The 21,811-nt window shown below is 36.1% G+C and overlaps 1 protein-coding gene across 2 annotated transcripts in view; it reads left to right on the top strand.

The window, feature by feature from the left end:
• CCDC88C (coiled-coil domain containing 88C) overlaps window positions 1-21,811 on the top strand; it is a 109,061-nt gene that overhangs the window by 65,524 nt on the left and 21,726 nt on the right. The window contains exons 1-12 of one of the 2 annotated variants that reach the window (XM_058162565.1): window positions 2,968-3,019; window positions 4,154-4,235; window positions 4,660-4,818; window positions 6,532-6,678; window positions 7,769-7,913; window positions 8,451-8,632; window positions 12,299-12,436; window positions 15,405-16,475; window positions 17,361-17,488; window positions 18,289-18,430; window positions 19,860-20,006; window positions 21,293-21,454. In XM_058162565.1, the coding sequence (XP_058018548.1) occupies window positions 4,672-4,818; window positions 6,532-6,678; window positions 7,769-7,913; window positions 8,451-8,632; window positions 12,299-12,436; window positions 15,405-16,475; window positions 17,361-17,488; window positions 18,289-18,430; window positions 19,860-20,006; window positions 21,293-21,454 (2,409 nt within the window). In that variant the 5' untranslated portion in view covers window positions 2,968-3,019; window positions 4,154-4,235; window positions 4,660-4,671. Of the gene's footprint in view, window positions 1-2,967; window positions 3,020-4,153; window positions 4,236-4,659; window positions 4,819-6,531; window positions 6,679-7,768; window positions 7,914-8,450; window positions 8,633-12,298; window positions 12,437-15,404; window positions 16,476-17,360; window positions 17,489-18,288; window positions 18,431-19,859; window positions 20,007-21,292; window positions 21,455-21,811 lie in introns of those variants that run through there. The other variant, XM_058162566.1, reaches the window with a different exon arrangement.

Genomic DNA, 21,811 nt, shown 5'->3' with positions numbered 1-21,811 from the left:
CATTCTTAACAGTTTGTGTAAAGAATTAGCAGAAAATACAACAACGACTTACAACAGTTCATTTAGTGACATTCAAAGTTACAACGGCACTGAAAAAAGTGACTTACGACCATTTTTTCACACTTATATTGCAGCATCCCCATGGTCACGTGATTTACATTCAGAGGCTTGGCTCATATTTATGATGGTTGCAGTGTCCCAGAATCATGTGATCTCCTTTTGAGACCTCCTGAAAAGCAAAGTCAATGGGGAAGCCAGATTCACTTAATAAATGAGGCGAGAAAAATCGTAAAATGGAGCAAACCCATTTAACAAATTACTCGCTTAACATAAATGTGGGACTCCATTGTGGTCATAATTTGAGGACTACCTGTACACACTTAGAAATGTTATGAGCAGATGTAAATACAGGAGGTCCTCGCTTAATGACTATTAAGTGTTCCACAACCGTTCAAATTCGAGATAGCACTGAATGAGTGCCACTAAGACCTGTCCTGAGAATTCTTGCCGTTGCAGTGTCCCAGAATCATGTGATCTCCTTTTGAGACCTCCTGAAAAGCAAAGTCAATGGGAAGCCAGATTCACTTAATAAATGAGGCGAGAAAAATCGTAAAATGGAGCAAACCCATTTAACAAATTTCTCGCTTAACATAAATGTGGGACTCCATTGTGGTCATAATTTGAGGACTACCTGTACACACTTAGAAATGTTATGAGCAGATGTAAATACAGGAGGTCCTCGCTTAATGACTATTAAGTGTTCCACAACAGTTCAAATTCGTGATAGCACTGAATGAGTGCCACTAAGACCTGTCCTGTGAATTCTTGCCATTGCAGTGTCCCAGAATCATGTGATCTCCTTTTGAGACCTCCTGAAAAGCAAAGTCAATGGGAAGCCAGATTCACTTAATAAATGAGGCGAGAAAAATCGTAAAATGGAGCAAACCCATTTAACAAATTTCTCGCTTAACATAAATGTGGGACTCCATTGTGGTCATAATTTGAGGACTACCTGTACACACTTAGAAATGTTATGAGCAGATGTAAATACAGGAGGTCCTCGCTTAATGACTATTAAGTGTTCCACAACCGTTCAAATTCGTGATAGCACTGAATGAGTGCCACTAAGACCTGTCCTGAGAATTCTTGCCATTGCAGTGTCCCCATGGCCATATGATCACCATCTGCAGTTTTCTGTGCCAGGTTCGGAATAGCAAAACCAACGGGGAAGCTTGCAGGAGGTTGTAAATGGCAGCCATGCGACATCTGTATTTTCTTTCAGAAGAACTTGCTGAAATCCACTGTTCAGTATCATTTTACCTGTGTTGTGATGCCTTTGGGTAAATTTCTCCTCTTTCTAATAATTGTGCCCTCTTTTTCATTGGTCTATGGTCATTGCTGATTTTGTAGATTGAATGACAAGAAAACTTGACCCCTTTTATGTTCAACTTCAAGTTTTGCTGAACTTAAGTGACAGAAATTTAATATGTTATATTTTGAATTTGTACCTCTTGAAATCCTTGCTGAACAAGATGTGAATTTTAATTATTTTCACAGGAATGTAGGAGGTTCCATTCTTGTAGGAAAATGCACATGAAAATTACTTTTACATTCTAGCTTTCAAATAATACTTTAGCTGATCTAACTAAATTCTAACTTGAGCTCAATAATTGAAGAATTCTGTAGATACAACATAAAGTCATCCATTGCCTACAGAAAATATTTCATGGTATGCTATTGATGCTGATATTAAACTGATGATATTAAAATTGGTTGGTGTTTGAAATCCTGGTATAGGATCTCCTGCTTGAACAGGGGGTTGGATTAGAAGACCTCCAAGGTCTCTTCCAGCTCTATTCTGATTGAAGGAAAGGATAAGTTTACATTGGTATATCAGAAAATAACTTTTTAAATGTTTTTAAAGCCATTGCCCCATGCTATTGTCAGTATATCCTTAGATTTTTTCCCCATAAAAACATGCCTCAGATACACTTAAGTTTTCACTAACATATATGCCCTTATAAGGAAGCACTGTACATTTCAGTAATGCATGGAAAAGAAAATAATAGAAATAGGAAATTCCTAAGATCCCAAACTGAGATTAGGACTTTTAAATTTGTAAATAGTTGAAGAAACTAGAGGGAAATGGTGACATCATAATTCTCAAATTGGATAGTAGCCATCTCCAATGACCATTTCAACATTTCTAATTTGTTTTCTGCAAGGAAAATGCTTCAATCTAGAAATAAGTTTGCATGGTCTTTTATGGATAATTATGTGCCTGTATACATTGTTGCCCGTAGAGGTATTGAGGCACAATATGCACTGGTTCACGATACTAGGGAAAGACAGCTGGCCCCCTATCCTGAAATGTTCAGTTGAGTCAATATTTTTCTTTTAAGGGAGTAAAACCTGTATGAGTACCAATATGAGTATTGTATTTCCTCATATATTTTAAGAAGAAAAATCTTAAGTATATGTAACTGAATTGAAAGCATCTTACTTTCCTGTAATCTTACTGCCTTCTTTTCCTCCCATAAATTCATGTTAGATTTGGGTTACAAATTAATCAAGATGAAGATACGACTCTTTGTTGTAACTCTGTGAAGGAACACATGTTAAATAAATCCAGCATCTTGGGCCTGTTTTGTTAAGAGTTCAATTAAACTTGTTGTAACCTCTTGTATTTGTGTCACACATACACACATACAAAAATTGTATAACAATTTTTATATTTGCCATTTTCGTTTCATTAATCATTTCCTTCTACGAATATATACATATATGTTGCACTTTTTCCTCATAACTCTTAGTTTTCATTATTTTCCTTCCAGCTGATTGTAGATCTTACTCAAGACAGAGATTACCTGCAGTCCCAGCAGCCATTGAGTCCTCTAAAAACATCAAGTCCAGCTTCTTCTCCAAATCTTGCCAGCCGTCTCTCCAATGAGGATAAGCAGCATTTGTCCGTGGAGCTTGCAGATGCAAAAGCCAAACTAAGGAGGATCAGGCAGGAGCTGTGAGTAGTAATGCAGAACTCAGCACTTTGGTCTGTACTAGTAGTTTTTCCATTTATAATATCATTTCAGGATAAGACACCATAAAGAACAAAACATTCTGGGGTTGGTTCATTTCTCTCTCCCTCCTACTCGTGCATATAAGAAAACCTCCATACACTATCCATTCTTAACAGTTTGTGTAAAGAATTAGCAGAAAATACAACAACGACTTACAACAGTTCATTTAGTGACATTCAAAGTTACAACGGCACTGAAAAAAGTGACTTACGACCATTTTTTCACACTTATATTGCAGCATCCCCATGGTCACGTGATTTACATTCAGAGGCTTGGCAATTGACTCATATTTATGATGGTTGCAGTGTCCCAGAATCATGTGATCTCCTTTTGAGACCTCCTGAAAAGCAAAGTCAATGGGGAAGCCAGATTCACTTAACAACTGTGTGATTTATTTTATTTATTTATTTATTCATATTTTTATACCGACTCATTGATTAAGAACTGCAATGATTCACTTAATAAATGAGGCGAGAAAAATCGTAAAATGGAGCAAACCCATTTAACAAATTTCTCGCTTAACATAAATGTGGGACTCCATTGTGGTCATAATTTGAGGACTACCTGTACACACTTAGAAATGTTATGAGCAGATGTAAATACAGGAGGTCCTCGCTTAATGACTATTAAGTGTTCCACAACCGTTCAAATTCGTGATAGCACTGAATGAGTGCCACTAAGACCTGTCCTGAGAATTCTTGCCATTGCAGTGTCCCCATGGCCATATGATCACCATCTGCAGTTTTCTGTGCCAGGTTCGGAATAGCAAAACCAACGGGGAAGCTTGCAGGAGGTTGTAAATGGCAGCCATGCGACATCTGTATTTTCTTTCAGAAGAACTTGCTGAAATCCACTGTTCAGTATCATTTTACCTGTGTTGTGATGCCTTTGGGTAAATTTCTCCTCTTTCTAATAATTGTGCCCTCTTTTTCATTGGTCTATGGTCATTGCTGATTTTGTAGATTGAATGACAAGAAAACTTGAACCCTTTTATGTTCAACTTCAAGTTTTGCTGAACTTAAGTGATTTCCACATTTGCCAGAAGAGGTACTAATGAACTTGTATGAAATCCTCAGGGAAGAAAAATCAGAGCAGCTTGTTGACACCAGAAATGAAGTTGATCAGCTAGTCCTGGAACTACAGAAAATAAAGCAGGAGGTAATGATATCTATTAAATTATAAAGAACAGCTATTAACATGCATTGATCTTAAAGTGATACATATATACTTACACATCCAATTTTTGGGCTGGTTATCTTATCAGGACAAGAAACCCTTCTTAGTGTATTTAAGGAATTCAAACTTAATGAATGGAGAGATCTGAATTTGCAAATCAATTAGCAATTTCGGGTCATTTATTGCTGTGATAGTTGCCAAGAATTACTGGGCATAGTAATAACCCACAAGTTTCATAATTTCTGGCACACACTTATCTTTGTTGTGGGAATGAATAGGCATGCAACACAACAACTTGTGCCTACTGAAAATAGTATTATTTCTTAGTTTTGGTCTCCTTATGGTGCTTCCTTTTTTGTTAATAAGTCTTTTCAAAAGTTTTCTGTACTGATTTTACTTTATTCAGAATATTAACCTCATGGCAGATGCCCGCTCTGCTCGGGCCTACAGGGATGAGTTAGATTCCTTAAGGGAGAAAGCAAACAGAGTGGAGAGGCTTGAGATGGAGCTGGTCCGGTGTAAAGAAAAACTTCACGATGTGGATTTCTACAAAGCACGGATGGAGGCAAGTTGGGGGTATAGCAAGAACGGAAAATTTGGCATTTATTGTTAATTTAATCTAATGTATATTATATTCTGTAATTGTTTAGATGAGCACTTGCTACCTGCAGCCTTTGGACAATTTGATGGCCATGGTCCCACGGTGGTTATGAACTATTCTTTCTCTGACTGAAGATTGTTTCTAACACCACCTGAGAGCTGGTCACCCTATATTCTTAATCATATCCTGTCCTGGATAAAGTTTTTGGGAAACCTGAAAGGGAATATATCATTCCAGCCCCTTTTGCCAGCCTATAAATATAAGTCGACCTGTAGTTGTCTCCTCTATGTAGCAGAAGACACCGGTAGAAGAGTATGAATACAATTAACACTCCAGCCCAGATTACTTAAAACTAATAACACTCTTGCTCTCTAGCAAAAGACCTGGCCATAGGTGACAGTTCACTGTTAGATTTGAAATCTGTGTTTGCCTTAAGTCCAGATAGTTAATGATTCTGGTAATGGACAGCATGCTCATGAATCACACCTGACCACTGCCCAGTTGCTCCTGGAAATACTCATATTCAGAGTCTGGTGTGTCACTTTTCTAGGAAATCAACCTCCATATTCTAACTCCAAATCTGCCCTCAGATTTTCATTTTTGAAGAAGTGTCAGACCAGAAGTTCAGATCTGAGTGTAATGCTCTACATTTCTTTTTTTAATTTTACCCATGCCCAGCAAAGGAGAAACCAACTCCAAGTGATCAGGGAGAGTTCTCCAAAATATTGCTCTCTATTAATAAATTAGACTGATCAACAAGTATGCCTTTGTGTTTTAAGCAAACACTGCTGTTTTTTTCTGGAAAAAAAATTATATCAGCCGAGCTGTCATCAAAAAGTAATGATGCTGAATGCTAGTATAAAATTAATTTCTTAAGAAGAACCGGTTATTCCAAAAGCGGTACCATTTAATAAAGCTTTGTTCAGAGTTGCAGGTAGGAATAAAACTTCGCTTTCTTTTAATGTTCTTTTCTGTGGAGTGGCTAAACTGCCTGCTGTGTAATCCCAGTTTATTGTGCAGCTTTCTTAGACATCTAAGACGAGGAGCTGTAGAAATAGAATCTAGTTAGAGTACCTCTTTTCTCCCTAACACTCTTAGAATTCATCAACTCATACTGTTCAGTAAAGTGCTGACTATTTCTTTGCTCTCAAATTGATTAAGAGATTAAAACTTTTCATCTGCATAGAGGAAGAAGTAATAAGTAGTCCATCACTGTATCCTGTCATCTTATCTACAACTGCTAATTGCAACTGTTAATTGGCAACAGGACCCTGAGATCATTTTTGAGATGTGTTTGTTTACTTGCTTCATTTGTTTGCTGCCCATCTCACCTAGAAGCAGTTGCTAGTGTTTCATCAGGCATAATTGTATTTCATCTTTTTAATTATTTTCACAGGAATGTAGGGGAGGGTTCCATTCTTGTAGGAAAATGCACATGAAAATTACTTTTACATTCTAGCTTTCAAATAATACTTTAGCTGATCTAACTAAATTCTAACTTCGAGCTCAATAATTGAAGAATTCTGTAGATACAACATAAAGTCATCCATTGCCTACAGAAAAATATTTCATGGTATGCTATTGATGCTGATATTAAACTGATGATATTAAAATTGGTTGGTGTTTGAAATCCTGGTTAAATCATTTAGTGATTTGTGATTTTTTTTAAAATTGCAGGAGCTTAGAGAAGACAACATCGTATTAATTGAAACAAAGACAATGTTGGAAGAGCAATTAATGATAGCAAGAGCTCGTGGTGATAAATTACATGAGATTGAAAAAGAAAATTTGCAATTGAAATCCAAACTTCATGACATAGAACTGGTACAGTGTGATATTTTTAAACATTGGCGGAGTTTCTTTTCAAGCTAATTAGTTTTCAGGCAATTGAACAGCGGTCTCATACCAAAAATACTCTTTGAAACAGTGCAGTATTTTTTGAAAATGCTGAGAATGCTCATATCAGACAAAATAGTTTCCAAAATATGTTAAGCTTAGGTGGTATGAGAAGGCAGAATGAGTGTGTAAGAAGCTATGGAGACTCAGTGTTCTGAAGCAATATGATAGGAATATAGGAGGCAATCCTAGTGCTGCGTAACGGGGTGAGCTCTCATTACTAGTCCCAGCTTCTGCCAACCTAGCCGTTCGAAAGCATAAAAAAATAGAAAGTAGAAAAATAGGGACCACCTTTGGTGGGAAGGTAACAGCATTCCGTGCGCCTTTGGCATTTAATCATGCTGACCATATGACCACAAAGACATCTTCGGGCAGTGCTGGCTTTTTGGCTTTGAAACGGAGATGAGCACCGCCCACTAGAGTCACGAACGACTAGCACATATGTGCAAGGGGAACCTTTACCTTTACCTTTATAGGAGGCAAATGATTAAAAGTTAAATAAATTTTGCTTCATACTTTCTTTATAAGCTCTCTAATTGACCAAAATGGGAAGTGGGATGCTGGCTAAAGCAAATTTTATTTACAATTTATGGCAGTTTTCTTCTGTTCTGGTTAAGAGAAGCATTGTTTTAAAATATAGGAATAATTGCCTGATATAGTCCCTTTGTGATTCATCCCCAATATAGGCATTGGTATCCTTTAATGTACATTTGAGTGTTATTATCTTTCTTTTTTATTTTTATGTATATTAGATTAGTTCTGCTGATATTTACATAGCAAATTCATCTTCCATTAAGAAAAGCCAGACAAGAGGTGATTTTAGAGCCATAATTTCAGATATTTTCATACTGTGCACTAGATGTTCTTCCGCCAAACTGGTGGGAGATGAACATTGGTCAGGATAAACTTCAGCCCCCTATTTAGGCTGAAGAAATTGTAAATATTGCCTTTGCTGCATAGCTTTCTTTGTCCATCATCCAAGGTAGATTATAAAGCTATGTGCCTTGTCCTCCATCAGGACAGGGATACTGACAAAAAGAGAATTGAAGAGCTCTTGGAAGAAAATATGGTGCTAGAAATTGCACAGAAACAAAGTATGAATGAGTCAGTCCATCTCGGCAAGGAACTGGAACAACTGTCAAAGAATACAGATCTCTCGGATAGTAAGTACGACAAATCAGTTTTCTACTCCTAATGTCATATGTATTTGATTTTTGTACATTAATTCAGAATTAATGGGAAAAATGAAGAATTCCTATAGTGAACTTGGGTTCATATATTGCAAAATAATCAAAAGTAATTCTGTGTTCCATTCTTATGAAATATTCTTTCTTTCCTTTCTCATTTTAAAAAATGACTCATTTTACTTCATTATGCAGAATAATCCATCATGCAGAATGAGATACTCTCTTTTAAGCTGGATTTCCCTTGAAGTCCATGTTAATGGATTTAAAAGTGATTATTTTTATTAGTTGTATAGAATGACATTTTAATAAAATAACACAGGCTAGGGTGTACTTTAACCCCCTATTTTTAAATGGATGTTATTTAAATAAATTAAGATTATGTAATATAAATTAAAAAGGTTTTATTTAAACAAATTAGTCCATTCTGATCAACAGATTAAGAAATAGCTGGAAATGGATCCATGTTTGCAAATGTGTTTATAGTTGGGCATTCTGGATATTGTATTTCAACAGCAAGGAAATCTTTTGTCTTTGAGTTGAATGAATGTGCATCAAGTCGTATCTTGAAACTTGAGAAGGATAACCAGAGCCTGCAAAATATCATCCAGGAGCTAAGAGATGCATCTGTAGTCACTGAAGAGAATAGCCTCAAATTTGTAGAACTACAAAATGAGAATCAACAGCTTGGCCAAAAGGTAAATAGCATAATTTATATTTACAGTCACCCAATCAAGCACGTTTGGAAGCTGTCTACCACAAGACATAGTGTTGGCTACCAATTTGGTTGGCTTCTAAAAAAAGGTTTGAACAATCTATAGCTGTTGGCCTTGAAGGCAGTATAGCTTTGTCTGAAAGCAGTCTGCTAGGAGACAAATTATGCTCTTGGTTTATTTATTTTATCTATTAAATTTATATTGTTGCATATTCACTCATACATCTGGTGAGACGCAGAAAAAGAGCCTTCTCTGTGGTGGCTCCCTTTCTCTGGAACATCAGTCCCCCAGAGATTAGAATGGCCCTCACTCCGGAGGGCACTGAGGACCTGGTTCTGCCAGCAGGCTTGGGAAACCCAGAGCGGGATGGAGTCTGTTAAATGGCTTGTGTGATCTGCTGTCACCGGGGTGAGAGTGAGGGGTGATTTTATTTTATTTTATTATATTAATTTATTTGATTCTTTTTTATTAGTTTTATTGCTTTAAATGAGGTTTTGTATTCTGTTAGCCAAGCTTGAGAAACACTATATTAGAGAAACTATTTAGATTTTATTTGGTCTTCTTAGTTCCTGTTGATTGATTGATGGCATCCTTAGAAAGTAGGGTCAGATCTTAACATTTCCTACCTTCATATTCGTTCTGCATCTCCTTTGCACTGAGAGTATAACTAGTTTGAAAATTCTAATTTCTGTGTGGTTTATGTAGGATAATTTTCTATTTTTTAAAAAGAACAGAGTGGCTTTACTGTTAGTGTTAGGATTGGCAACCTTTGGATGACTGTAGTTGGGCTGTCCTTGGAGAGCCTACAGTCTTGGGTAGCTCTATGATGCAAAGAAAATAGTACTGCTATGTGTTGAGGGGGTGCATATTTTATTAGTGTTCATTGTCATTATTAGATTTTTTTTCATAATGTTGAGTATATTTTTCATATGGCAGAAAGTCCCACTATATTTTTTTTGATAGGGCAGATTCATGACATATCACAGAAGGTTTTGCTGTATATTTGGCTGTTGTTTATAATCTATTACATAGATAAAAGTAGTAAATGACAGTTGCCCATACCTCTAAGCTTATCTCATTTCATCCTTCTTAAGGTGATACCCAGATCTAGTGAGCTCAGCATGATTCAGTTCCCTTGTTTGTCCTCTGGCTTGAAACAGAATAGTATTTTCAGAGCCCTGGAATTATGATTGACCAAATGCTGAAGGGTGTTAAGAGGATGGGCAAAAATAAATAAATAAATAAAAGAATGCAGAAAGATAAGTAATAATGCCAGCTGCTTGAAAAGAGTAAGACCATCTGAAGAACAACTGTTAAAAATAAAAGTCACTGGTTAATGATCTGCTTCATTTTGCATCTGTCTTTGTGGTTGACAAAATAGACCACATCATCTGACCGAGCTTATTTAGGAGGAGACTTGGGCAAATAGGTGACCAGAAATAAAGTTATAAGCCTGAAAAAAACATGTATAACCAATTTAGTTATACAGCAGCTCATTTTTAGTCAAGAAATGGGAGAGGGAGACAATGTAGTTCTATTTTTTTAAAAGAATTAAGGAGTGAGAATGGTTCAAATTTTAGGTTGGTTAAGCTTCATATCCATTCTTAGTAAAACAGTAGAAAGTTTTATTAAAGAGAAAACAATCAAACATATACGTAGAACTTGACTTAAAGCTTTTGCAAAGACTAGACTTGACGCAAAACCTTTAACTTGTAAACAAGCATATAAGTAAGGATAATTCAGTATGGTAACGTGGGACTTTCAGAAATTTTGAAAGTATATTTAGTGGATTTCATTTTGAGATGTCCTAAAATAGATTAAATAATCTGAGCAAGCCTTAGACACATGAGTTATATTTTTAAAATTTCATGTATTAAATGAAATTGTAACATTTCACCCTGAGAGTCTTTGAGTGGAAAGAGGCAGATTTAATTAGATCTTCTCCTTTCATTTCTTGTCCTCTGACCAAACATTCCTGCAAATTGAATTTACTGCCACAAATGATTGATATTCCAACCTTCAGTAAATATAAGTGTTGCACTTATAGGCTTCTTAAAGTTAAATGTTCTCATCTACATATTGGATGAGGATGAGCCCCTTATCTAAACTTTCCTGTCAAGTGTTTTCTTGATCCTCCAGCCTTCACCTTTTTCTAACTCATCATTATACTTCTTAGTGACAATAACTGTTAGTTTTGGGATAGATTGCCAATTCATTCAGAAATCAGAGCTACCCTGGCCCAGCACTCTCATGGCCAGTTATTTTTTTTATATGCCAATAATAGTTTCAGCAGGCTTGTTGGATGCTCAGCGAATACTGGATATTCTTTTATACAATTAGAACTTTAAAAAGTACGGTTCTACATTTAGGCAAAAAAACCAAAATGCACAGGTACCGTATATGTGGTCCCTTGCTCAATAGTAGTACCTGTGAGAGGGATCTTGGGAGTCCTAGTGGATAACCATTTAGATATGAGCCAGCAGTGTGCAGCAGCTGCTAAAAAAGCCAACACAGTTCTGGGCTGCATAAACAGAGGGATAGAATCAAGATCACGTGAAGTGTTACTGCCACTTTATAATGCCTTGGTAAGGCCACACTTGGAATATTGCATCCAGTTTTGGTCGCCACGATGTAAAAAAGATGTTGAGACTCTAGAAAGAGTGCAGAGAAGAGCAACAAAGATGATTAGGGGACTGGAGGCTAAAATATATGAAGAACGGTTGCAGGAACTGGGTATGTCTAGTTTAATAAAAAGAAGGACTAGGGGAGACATGATAGCAGTGTTCCAATATCTCAGGGGTTGCCACAAAGAAGAAGGAGTCGGGCTGTTCTCCAAAGCACCTGAGGGTAGAACAAGAAGCAATGGGTGGAAACTGACCAAAGAAAGAAGCAACTTAGAACTAAGGAGAAATTTCCTGACAGTTAGAACAATTAATAAGTGGAACGACTTGCCTGCAGAAGTTGTGAATGCTCCAACACTGGAAATTTTTAAGAAAATGTTGGATAACCATCTGACTGAGATGGTGTAGGGTTTCCTGCCTGGGCAGGGGGTTGGACTAGAAGGCCTCCAAGGTCCCTTCCAACTCTGTTGTTATATTATATTATATTATATTATATTATATTATATTATATTATATTATATTATATTATATTATATTATATTATATTATATTATATTATATTATATTATATTATATTATATTATATTATATTATATTATATTATATTATATTATATTATATTATCTTTTAGAGTATTACTTTAAACATATGCAGACTCTTTGTGTTACATTCCCTGTGTATCATTGAATTCATAGTAGTCATGGTTACTTAACCTGGGGACTATCTACTTTTGGTACTTGGGGTGAAGGGAAGGAGGTAGAAAGTCATTTTTGTACCATCAAGAGCAATGTTGTTGTAGATGTTCATCCAAACATGCAGCAAATATAGTTTAGAAATGCCATCTCCTCCCATTAAATAGCTGCTATGTTGTCTTTGATTCATTTCCACATCTAAAGAAGGGGGACTGGAAGCCAAGGTATTTTATTTCTGTTGTGTTATACTGCTTGGGCAAACTTATTGATAAAGTTTAAAATACTTAATTTCTCAAAATGTCCCTTCTGAGTTACATAAAACCTTTTCTATCCAGATTGAGAAGCTGCAAAATCAGATAGAAAAGGAGAAACAAAGTAACCAAGACTTGGAGGCTTTAAGTGAAGAACTCTTGAAAGAAAAGCAAGATCTTAAGGACACAATGGAAGCTTTAAAAGCTGATCAAGAAAGACAGGTAGAGATGTGGGTTTTGCCAAAGTTATTCCTAAAATGTAACCAGTTGGGTGTTAGAAAATTGTTGGCTTACATATATAACAGGAAGAGAAATCCTCCTGAATTCAAGGACTGAGCAGACTCAAAACAGAAAGCAGTTTATCATTTTTTTTCATATTTATAATATATTTAAGTTGGTTGAAATGTTGACTTCTCCAGGAACTGTCTTTCTGGTTGAGTCACCTCAGTATAATGATTTAGATTAGAATGATTGTTAAGAGATGTCACATCAAGTGACATTGCTAAAGGTGTAATTGAGTTGCATGAAGTATTGCACACTGACATTGAGAAGACTGCAGCACCAACCCTGTTGTTATTTTAAATGATTTCAGTTACTGATTGATATAAAAACTGTGTTAGAGATCAAACCATTGCCATCTACTTCAGTAAATACTGCAGACGTTATGGATCTGGTACTCTTTCCAACTTTCTGAAGTGCAGCACTGTAGTAAAATTGGCTCTTCAGAATTCTTTTGGATTCTAATAAGAATGTTGGTTGCGTTTAATTTTTTTGTTTAATTCATGTTTTAGATCATTTATTCTTTTAACTTTACTGAGTTTAGACTTCCATATGTCATGGTCCTTATCAGATGAGCCTCTGCTTTAGTCAGCTAAAGCTTTCCTATTAGGTTGATGAATAAATAAAGAAGATATAGACTATGTTTCCAGCCTTGGTTGTACCCATGCAACAGACAGTATTCTCTGATAATAGTAAGGACAACGTTGCTCAGTTTTCATATAGTTTGGCCAATATGCTATAAGCAATGGCATCTGCCAGGGGTAGGGCAGAACAGGCCAAATGAGAATCATAGCAATATAATAGAAATGCTGCCTCTCTAAATATACATTTAATAATAATAATAATAATAATAATAATAATAATAATAATAATAATAATAATAATAATAATAATAATAATAATAATAATAATAATAATATTTTAATTTGTATACCGCCCTTCTCCCGAAGGACTCAGGGTGGTGAACAGCCAAATAAAACAACAATCAAATATACACAATACAAATAAAACAGTAGCTAAAAAACTTATTCAAATTTGGCCCAAATTTAAAATACAATTAAAATCCCAAAAAACTAATTAAAAATTAAAAACCCATAAAGGCATCTAAAAATTCTATGCCAGTCCCACGCGGAAAAATAAATTTGACCTCCGCACACATACAGTTTGCGTGGTTTCAGTCACATTGCTGGGACCACCATGTTTTATTTATGTATTAAATTTGTTTGCCACTCATCTCACCATGAGGTAACTCTGGGTGGCTAGCAAGGTATCTTATGTTGATATCCTGTTCCATGGAGGACACCATGGACCATAAGGACAGCAAAGCCCACTTTTATCTCAAGGATGCTCTCATTATGCTATGTAAAGCTCCTTTGCAAACAAAGGTACAGGTAGCCCTTGACTTAACAAAAGTTCATTTAGTGACCATTCAAAGCACCAAAAAAAGTGAATTATGACTGTTTTTCACACTTATGACTGTTGCAGCATCCCATGATCAAAATTCAGACACTTGGCAACTGATTCATATTTATGACAGTTGTAGTGACCCAGGATCATGTGATCCCCTCTGGCGACCTTCTAAAAAGCATAGTCAATGGGGAAGCCAAATTCACTTAACAACTGCAGTGATTCATTTAACAACTGTGGCAAGAAAGGTCGTAAAATGGGACAAAGCTCACTTCTCAACTGTCTCGCTTACCAAATTTTGGGCTCGATTGTGGTTGTAAATCAAGGACTACTTGCATTTTGTCTGCATCCCTAAGAGCCGAGGTGGCACAGTGGTTAAAGTGCAGCTGCTGCTAGCTGAAGTTCAGCAGTTCAAATCTCACCGGTTCAAGGTTGACTCAGCCTTCCATCCTTCCGAGGTGGGTAAAATGAGGACCCAGATTGTTGGGGGCAGTATGCTGACTCTGTAAACCACTTAGAGAGGTCTGTAAAGCACTGTGAAGCATATATAAGTCCAGCGGGAGGGCCTTCTCTGTGGGGGCCCCTACCCTCTGGAACGAGCTTCCCCCGGACTTCGTCAACTTCCTGATCTCCGGACCTTCCACTGCGAGCTGAAGACGTATTTATTCTTCCACGCAGGACTGGCATAGAATTAGTATTATTATTCGTAATTTTAAATGAGGTTTTATGGTTTTATGTATTTTAATTTAGGGGCCAAATTTAATAAGATTTTAATTAGTGTTTTTATTTGTATTGTATCTATTTATTGTTGGTTTTTATCTGGCTGTGTACCCCCCTGAGTCCTTATTATTATTATTATTATTATTATTATTATTATTATTATTATTATTATTATTATTATTATTATTATTATTATTATTATTGCTATGGGTATCCCACTCACTAGGAATTACATTCAATTCCTGGTATATTGACACATGCTAAGGCTACTGTGAGATGTTATGTGTTATCACTATATACAGATAGAAAAAAACACCCCAAAACATTTCAATTCATAAATACCAAATATTGCTTCCTTGTATACCTGACTCAAATAAATATGCCTTCCAGAGTACCATTTGATGAAATGTATCTGTTTGAAATAATGCTTGGTTGTTCAACTGAATCATCTTATTCTTTTTCTCTTGAATTTTGGATTGAAATATGTATTCTGACACTTCTGATTCTTGGTGTTAGCAACCCCATATGACCTTCAGCCATTCCTCCTAACATTTGCGCCATTGTCTTGGATAAAGATAAATGTCATATGACTCATTGTGTTAAATGTCATTTAAAAAAATAGAGTAAAAGTATCAATCCAACAATAGCTTTTTTTCTCATATATAATTTGCTATAAAACAATCAATTTCATTTTATTAATCCAGATTTTCTTTTATCTAATATGAAATCTGCAAGAGTGCATTTTTTGGGATATAATGATCTTTTTTGTGTGTTCTGACTCTAGATACAAGACCTAGAAAAAGAAACTGATCACCTGAATCAAGTGGTTTTTTCTCTAAGACAGAGATCTCAAGTCAGTACAGAGGCCAAAGTGAAAAACATTGAAATGGAAAACAAAATGCTTCACGAGGCAGTTAGTGAGAGCAACAGCAAACTCAGTAAGCTGGAATTTGAGAAAAAGCAGTTGCAAAAAGATTTTGATCAAGTTAAAGAAAAAGTAGAAAGAGTAGAAGAAATGGATAAAGAGCTTCATCGGCTAGAAAGGGAGAATGACCAGCTTGCCAAAAAAGTAGCAGCCATGAAAATTACCACTGAGAAAGTAGAAGTACTTGAACAAGAAAACAAGGATCTGGAAGTAGAAAACAGAAAGCTGAAAAAGTCTCTAGATACTTTGCATAATGTTTCTATCCAGCTGGAAAATTTAGAAAAGAATAATAAACAGCTAGATGACAAAAACCTGGAGCTCAGGCAAATTGTAGAGACTATGAGATTCACCAATACAAAAATAGCCCAGATAGAGGCAGAAAACAAAGAGCTAGAAAAGGAAAAGGAAGAACTTCAAAAAAATATAGTCATGCTGAAAGTTCTGCTCAAGAAATCAGAAAGGTTGGAACTGAGTTACCAGAGTATGAATGCTGAGAATCAAAAACTGCAGCAAATTCTAGAAAGTAGCAGTAAAAAAGTTCAACAGTTGGAAAAAGAACTCCAGGTTGTTGAAGATGACAATCAAAGTCTTCAGAGAAAATTGGAGGAACAGAAGATCTCAAGTAAGCAGGTGGAATGGTTGGAAAAAGAGAAGAAATTGCTGGAGCAGGAAGTGTTTCAATTGGATAAAGACAAAAAGATGCTGGAAAAAGAGACAAAGAGACTATGGCAGCAAGTAGAGCTAAAAGATGCTAACTTGGATGAGAATACTATAAAATTAATAGCCATTGAAAAGGAATACAAGATTTTAGAAAGAGAACTTGCTAAAGTCAGTAATTCATCAAATAAGATGAAGGAATTTGAAAAGAACAATAAAGATCTACAGAAGCAAGTTACTATTGATAAAAGAACTCTAGCTACGTTAAGAGAGGTAAGCATAATTTCTCTGCCTACCATCTAATGAGGAATTGGGAAACCAGGATGTAGTGATTAAAAGCTTTACAACTTCCTTAGAAATAGGGAATAATGAATTGTAAGCAGTCACTGCAGTCATTGATTGTATAATTCATGGAAGCCAATTTTTGATTCACGTCAGTGGTGGTATTCAAATTTTTTTACTACTGGTTCTGTGGGCGTGGCTTGGTGGGTCTGGCAGGGGAAGGATACTGTAAAATCTCCATTCCCTCCTGATCAGCTGGGACTCTGGAAGCAGAGAATAGATGGGGGTTGGGCCAGTCAGAGGTGGTATTTACCGGTTCTCTGAACTACTCAAAATTTCCGCTACCGGTTCTGCAGAACTGGTCAGAACCTGCTGAATATCACCTCTGATTCACGTACAACACAACAAAGGAACAGATTTATCTTATGTTAAAGTTCAGTTTAGTTTATCATGCTGTAGTATGTGCAAGCCTTTTGCAAATTCATGGAGCCTCCTTGTATGGTGGGACATAATCTTTTTATGAACTATGGGTATTTCAAATAGGGCAAATTATTACCTTATACAATCAAGTTAATTTTAACATACTCAGATGTTCCATAACTTCAGGTATATGTTGAGCTACAACTGTTTTAGTTACTCACTGTTTGTGATAAGTGAAGTCCAATAGATTTGGAAAGTACCAGATATCTATAGAAAATGTCTGATTAAAACCATTGTGCAAGTAAGATTTCATGAGAATACAGCTACATCTAAAACCTTGATTAAAGCATTTTGAGTTATGTTTCTTTACAGTAAAATTGTGTACATGTTCACCACATTTTTTTTCCTAGCACCCTTGGAAATGATTTGTTTTGTCATCATTGTTTTTATTTGCAGGATTTAGTGCTTGAGAAGTTGAAAAGCCAGAAGTTATCTAGTGAGATGGATAAATTGGACCAGGAACTAGAAAAGATGGGATTAAATAAGGAGCTGCTTCTGCAGGATGATAATGGCAACAGTGAGAAGTGAGAAGATAGTTTTTTTCCGAGTCTGTAGTTTTCTGTATTTTAATTTCTGTTCCTTTAGTCTCCTCCATGTTTTAGGCATATGTGCTTCCTTGCCATTGGAAGTTATACTTGTCAGGTAGCTGGAAAAAAATCCCCAATCTAATTTAAATCTTTTAAACAGGTGGTTTTCTTATTTAAAGAAATGGCCTACAATTGGCAACAAAACTACCAGTTGAAAAAAATTGTTAGATAGTAAGTTTCTGTAGAAGCATTCTTTCTTCCAATCACTGCTTGAAAGAGTATGAAAGCTTCTTTAGATAAAGAATTGCAATTAGTTTTTGAATAGTGGTCCAGATACCACATTACAACAAGTGGAGGGGACCAGAATAAAAACAAGAGGGACCAGGACAGAAATGAATTTAAGGTTGATAAATGTGTGAATCAAATTAGTCAAACACATGTATACTTAATACTTTCCCCTTGTATCAATTAAAAATTCTAATCCTATTGCAACTCTTATGGGAATACTGGAAGTTTCACCCAGGGATTTCTGAAATGACATAATCACTATCAGAGATAATAGTACTTTTCCCCATCCTGGCTTGTCTCTGGAATAAGCCCCTTTGCATGGGACAAGCTTTACTCTTAAAATAATGTTGCAATTCTATATATTGTGCATTGATCCTATTTCATTGATTTTTCCCAGATGAGAAAATAAAATACTGATATAAAATAAATCTTAGGCACTCGGCTAAAACATGGACTTTATTCTTTCATATATTTTCAATTACTGACATGCTGTCCTTAACACCCCTCAGGAAATATAAAATCTTGGAAAGCCAAACTGAATGTATTCTAAAGACAACACTAGCTAGTAAAGAAGAGAAAATTGTTGCATTGGAGGCCAAACTACAAGAGTTTGTTAACTTAAACCAACAATTACAGAACGAACTAAACATGGTAAGACAGAAACCCAGGAACAATGCTCAATAGTAGCAAGTGACCCATGACAAGTCACCTATGAAATAATGCAAACCTTGATATATACAAAAGTTCTTCATCCTGATTATAAAAGTGTTTTTGATCCTGTGCTTTCTAATCTATTGGTAAAGGTCTCTGGTTTTTGTTTATGGCATAGATCAGGGGTGTCAAACTTGATTTCATTGACGGCTGCATCAGTGTTGTGTTTGACTTCGGGGGACTGGGGTGGGTGTGGCTGGGGTGGGCGTTGCCATGTGGCCTCATGTTGGGGCCACCTGTGGTGGCCTGAATGCTCTACCAGCGAAAATGGGCTCCCAAGCTCCATTTTCAGCTGTGACAGCCTCCTGCAACCCTCTGCCAGTGAAAATGGAGCTCAGAAGGGCCACACATGGTCCGCTGGTTCCAGGGCAGCCCTGAGGGCTAGATCTAAGCACCGCACAGGCCGGAACCGGGCCCGGGGCCTTGAGTTTGACACCCCTGGCTTAGAACTCTATGCAGTTTTATTTTACAATTACTTAAAAGGGGTTTCTCCTAAATAATTATCTGTAATTTGGAAGGGGGATCATCTTAGATTTATTGAGAACAGAAGATGCACTTTTCAAAGTGAAGGAATGATTAGGAGCTGCAAATTATGAAAACAAGGGCTTGAAAACAGGAGATGCTAGTAGCATCGTTTCAAGTTCAATGGAGATGAACATACTAAGCTTTGCTCTCTTATTGCCTTCTACATGTAGGAAGTGAATGTTAGCAATGGATAATTTTTTAAAATTTATGAAACTTCTGCTCATGAATGAAAACAGAATCCTTAACCGAATATTATTGTAATCCATTAATAGAGAGGTTCTCCTTTTCAGACATTTATTCTTTTCTCCTCATGGAGGGAAAAGAAAAGAGAATTGATTAACATATGAATGGAACAGGACTAGCATGCTACAGATTCTTACAGCCAAACTAAAAACTTCACATTGATTGGGATTTAGCTATAGAGTAAACATACATAGAAGATTGCAGTTCAATGAACCAAAGATCATTTTTAAAGTTTCTACCATAGTTTGCCCAGTGTAAGCTGCTCTAAATAAATCCATCCTCAGTACTGCAGTAGTCTAGGCATAATTGCTTGGCAGCAATAACTATTAAAAGTCTTACGCTTACTAAACATGTGTGCACATGCACAAACATAAACTCTTGTATAAATGGGTAACATGTATGCACTTGTTTTGGAGACAAAATCTCCAGAATTGATTTCAGTGGAAGTTAATAAACATAGTTGATCATGTAGGGTTTTGATCTGTATTCGTGAAGTTTTTTTCCTATCTAACGCTGTTTTTGTTGGAGGATTAGCTTAAATTTTGTGTCATCTTTTCAAGTAAATAACTGCACACATTACAATCTTTGCCTACATTTACAGATGAGGAAGGATTTTGCATGTCTTAAGCAGAATCAAGAAGAGGGAACTTTTATGCAGAAGCTGAATCAACCATTGGAAAATTGTCAGAAGGAAGCAACGATGGAGCTTCTCAAAGTGAAGGACAGAGCTATAGAGCTAGAAAGGAATGTAAGATGTCAGCTTATTTCCATTTTAGATTACAAACAATTCACATATTTTAATTCATTATTGGGTTATATTTGAACATGTGTATGTTCTGCCTACTCCATGCATCTCTGGTTCTGAACACATTCTGTGCTAAGCTGCAACAAATACATATTTTTAATATAACATTTCAGAAGCATATTATAATATGTGAAGGATCCCTATAAATAATACTTACAATTATTTTCTTTATTGTGTTTCACCATTCTAAACATTAACCTTTCTTTCAAGTTGGCTAAGTTGCCTAAATAAAAAGGGCGGAGAAGGCCTTTCTTCCTTTCATTGGGTGGTAGCATTTTTCATAATAATTAGATTGAAAAGAACTTGAAAAGAGGATGCTGGATCACTTTTATGGTGACTGTTTGTTCAAAAAAAGAAATGGACAGTTCTGTACCGCCTCACTGCAATGCTACCTGAAAACAAGTATGGCAGTTGTGAATGCAGTTGCCTTGTTAGCCAGTAGAACACAGGCATAACCAATACCCATCCTCTTGTGCAAATTGCAGGTGCTGCCATTTGAAAAAACCACAGAATGAGAGATGCACAAACATAACAACAGTTAACTGCAACCCACCACCATCATCTCCCACTCCTGTGGGATATATAGCAAAACCTCGGTCATTTCAGATTTTAAGGTAGATTTCAAAAAGAAGCTGGACTGAGGGCAGGAACTACCATAAATCACCTCAAATCTTCTAAGGCAGGGGTCTCCAACCTTGGCAACTTTAAGACTTGGACTTGGAGTTGTGGACTTCAACTCCCAGAATTCCTCAGCCAGCAAAGCTGACTAAGGAATTCTGGAAATTGAAATTCACAAGTCTTAAAGTTGCCAAGGTTGGAGAGCCCTGTTCTAAGGAATGTAGGGATATTAAAAAGACAATTCCTAGCTCACAATCTTCCACAGTAATTTCACAAAAAGAAAAAAAAATACAGGCAAGTGAAACAGGTACAGTCTTTGTGGTTGATGGACAGAAGCAGAAGGGTTTCCTTGCTGAATTGAACTTCCTGAGATTGTGATGTGGCATTCTTATGACTTTTTATTCCCTCACGGCGTCAACATAATGGTTCATCTATTGCTCTGCTGTCTTAGAACAATTAGCTGTTATAGCCAAATATAGCAAGAAAGCAAACCCCATAAGTACTTTCTGTCCTGGATGATATAGCAGTTATATACTGTATAGCAGTTGATCTTAGATTATGTGAACATTTTATTCTCTCCTACCTTACCAGTTATTTTTTTCTCTCTTCAGAATGCAGCCCTGCAAACAGGGTTGCAGCTTCATAAGGAGCAAGTAGCACGTTTGGAAATGCAGAATGGCTCCCTCAACAGCCAGATCCTGACACTACAAAAGCAAAATGCTTTCCTTCAAGAGCATAACACTGCAATGCAAACACAAACAGCTAAACTCCAGGTCAGAAGAAATCTGTCTGAAAATTTCTAGGCATTTTGTTTTAGAGGAAGCAGAAAATAACTATTTTCTATCATTAATCCAAATTACTTTCAATGTCAGTGTGATGTATCTTCCTTTCAAGAACCTACAAAGCAATAAATTGCGTATCCTACTTTTTGAGAAAATTGTAAAATATTTGGATTTGGTTTGTTAAAATACTTTATTTTTGCTTTTTGTAAGATATAAAAAAACAAAGACAAGGCAAAAAGAGTAAAAAATAAAAACATAGATTAAAATAGAAGGGAAATTGTGTTTAAAATTACTAAATGGAGTTTGTGGATGTTCTGGTTAAAATCCATGCAATGTAGTGATAATAGT

The sequence above is a fragment of the Ahaetulla prasina genome, chromosome 1, assembly GCF_028640845.1.
Source record: "Ahaetulla prasina isolate Xishuangbanna chromosome 1, ASM2864084v1, whole genome shotgun sequence".
Classification (NCBI taxonomy): domain Eukaryota; kingdom Metazoa; phylum Chordata; class Lepidosauria; order Squamata; family Colubridae; genus Ahaetulla; species Ahaetulla prasina.
The sequence above is the reverse complement of the archived record's forward strand: the minus strand, read 5'-3'. Positions and strand labels throughout refer to the sequence as shown.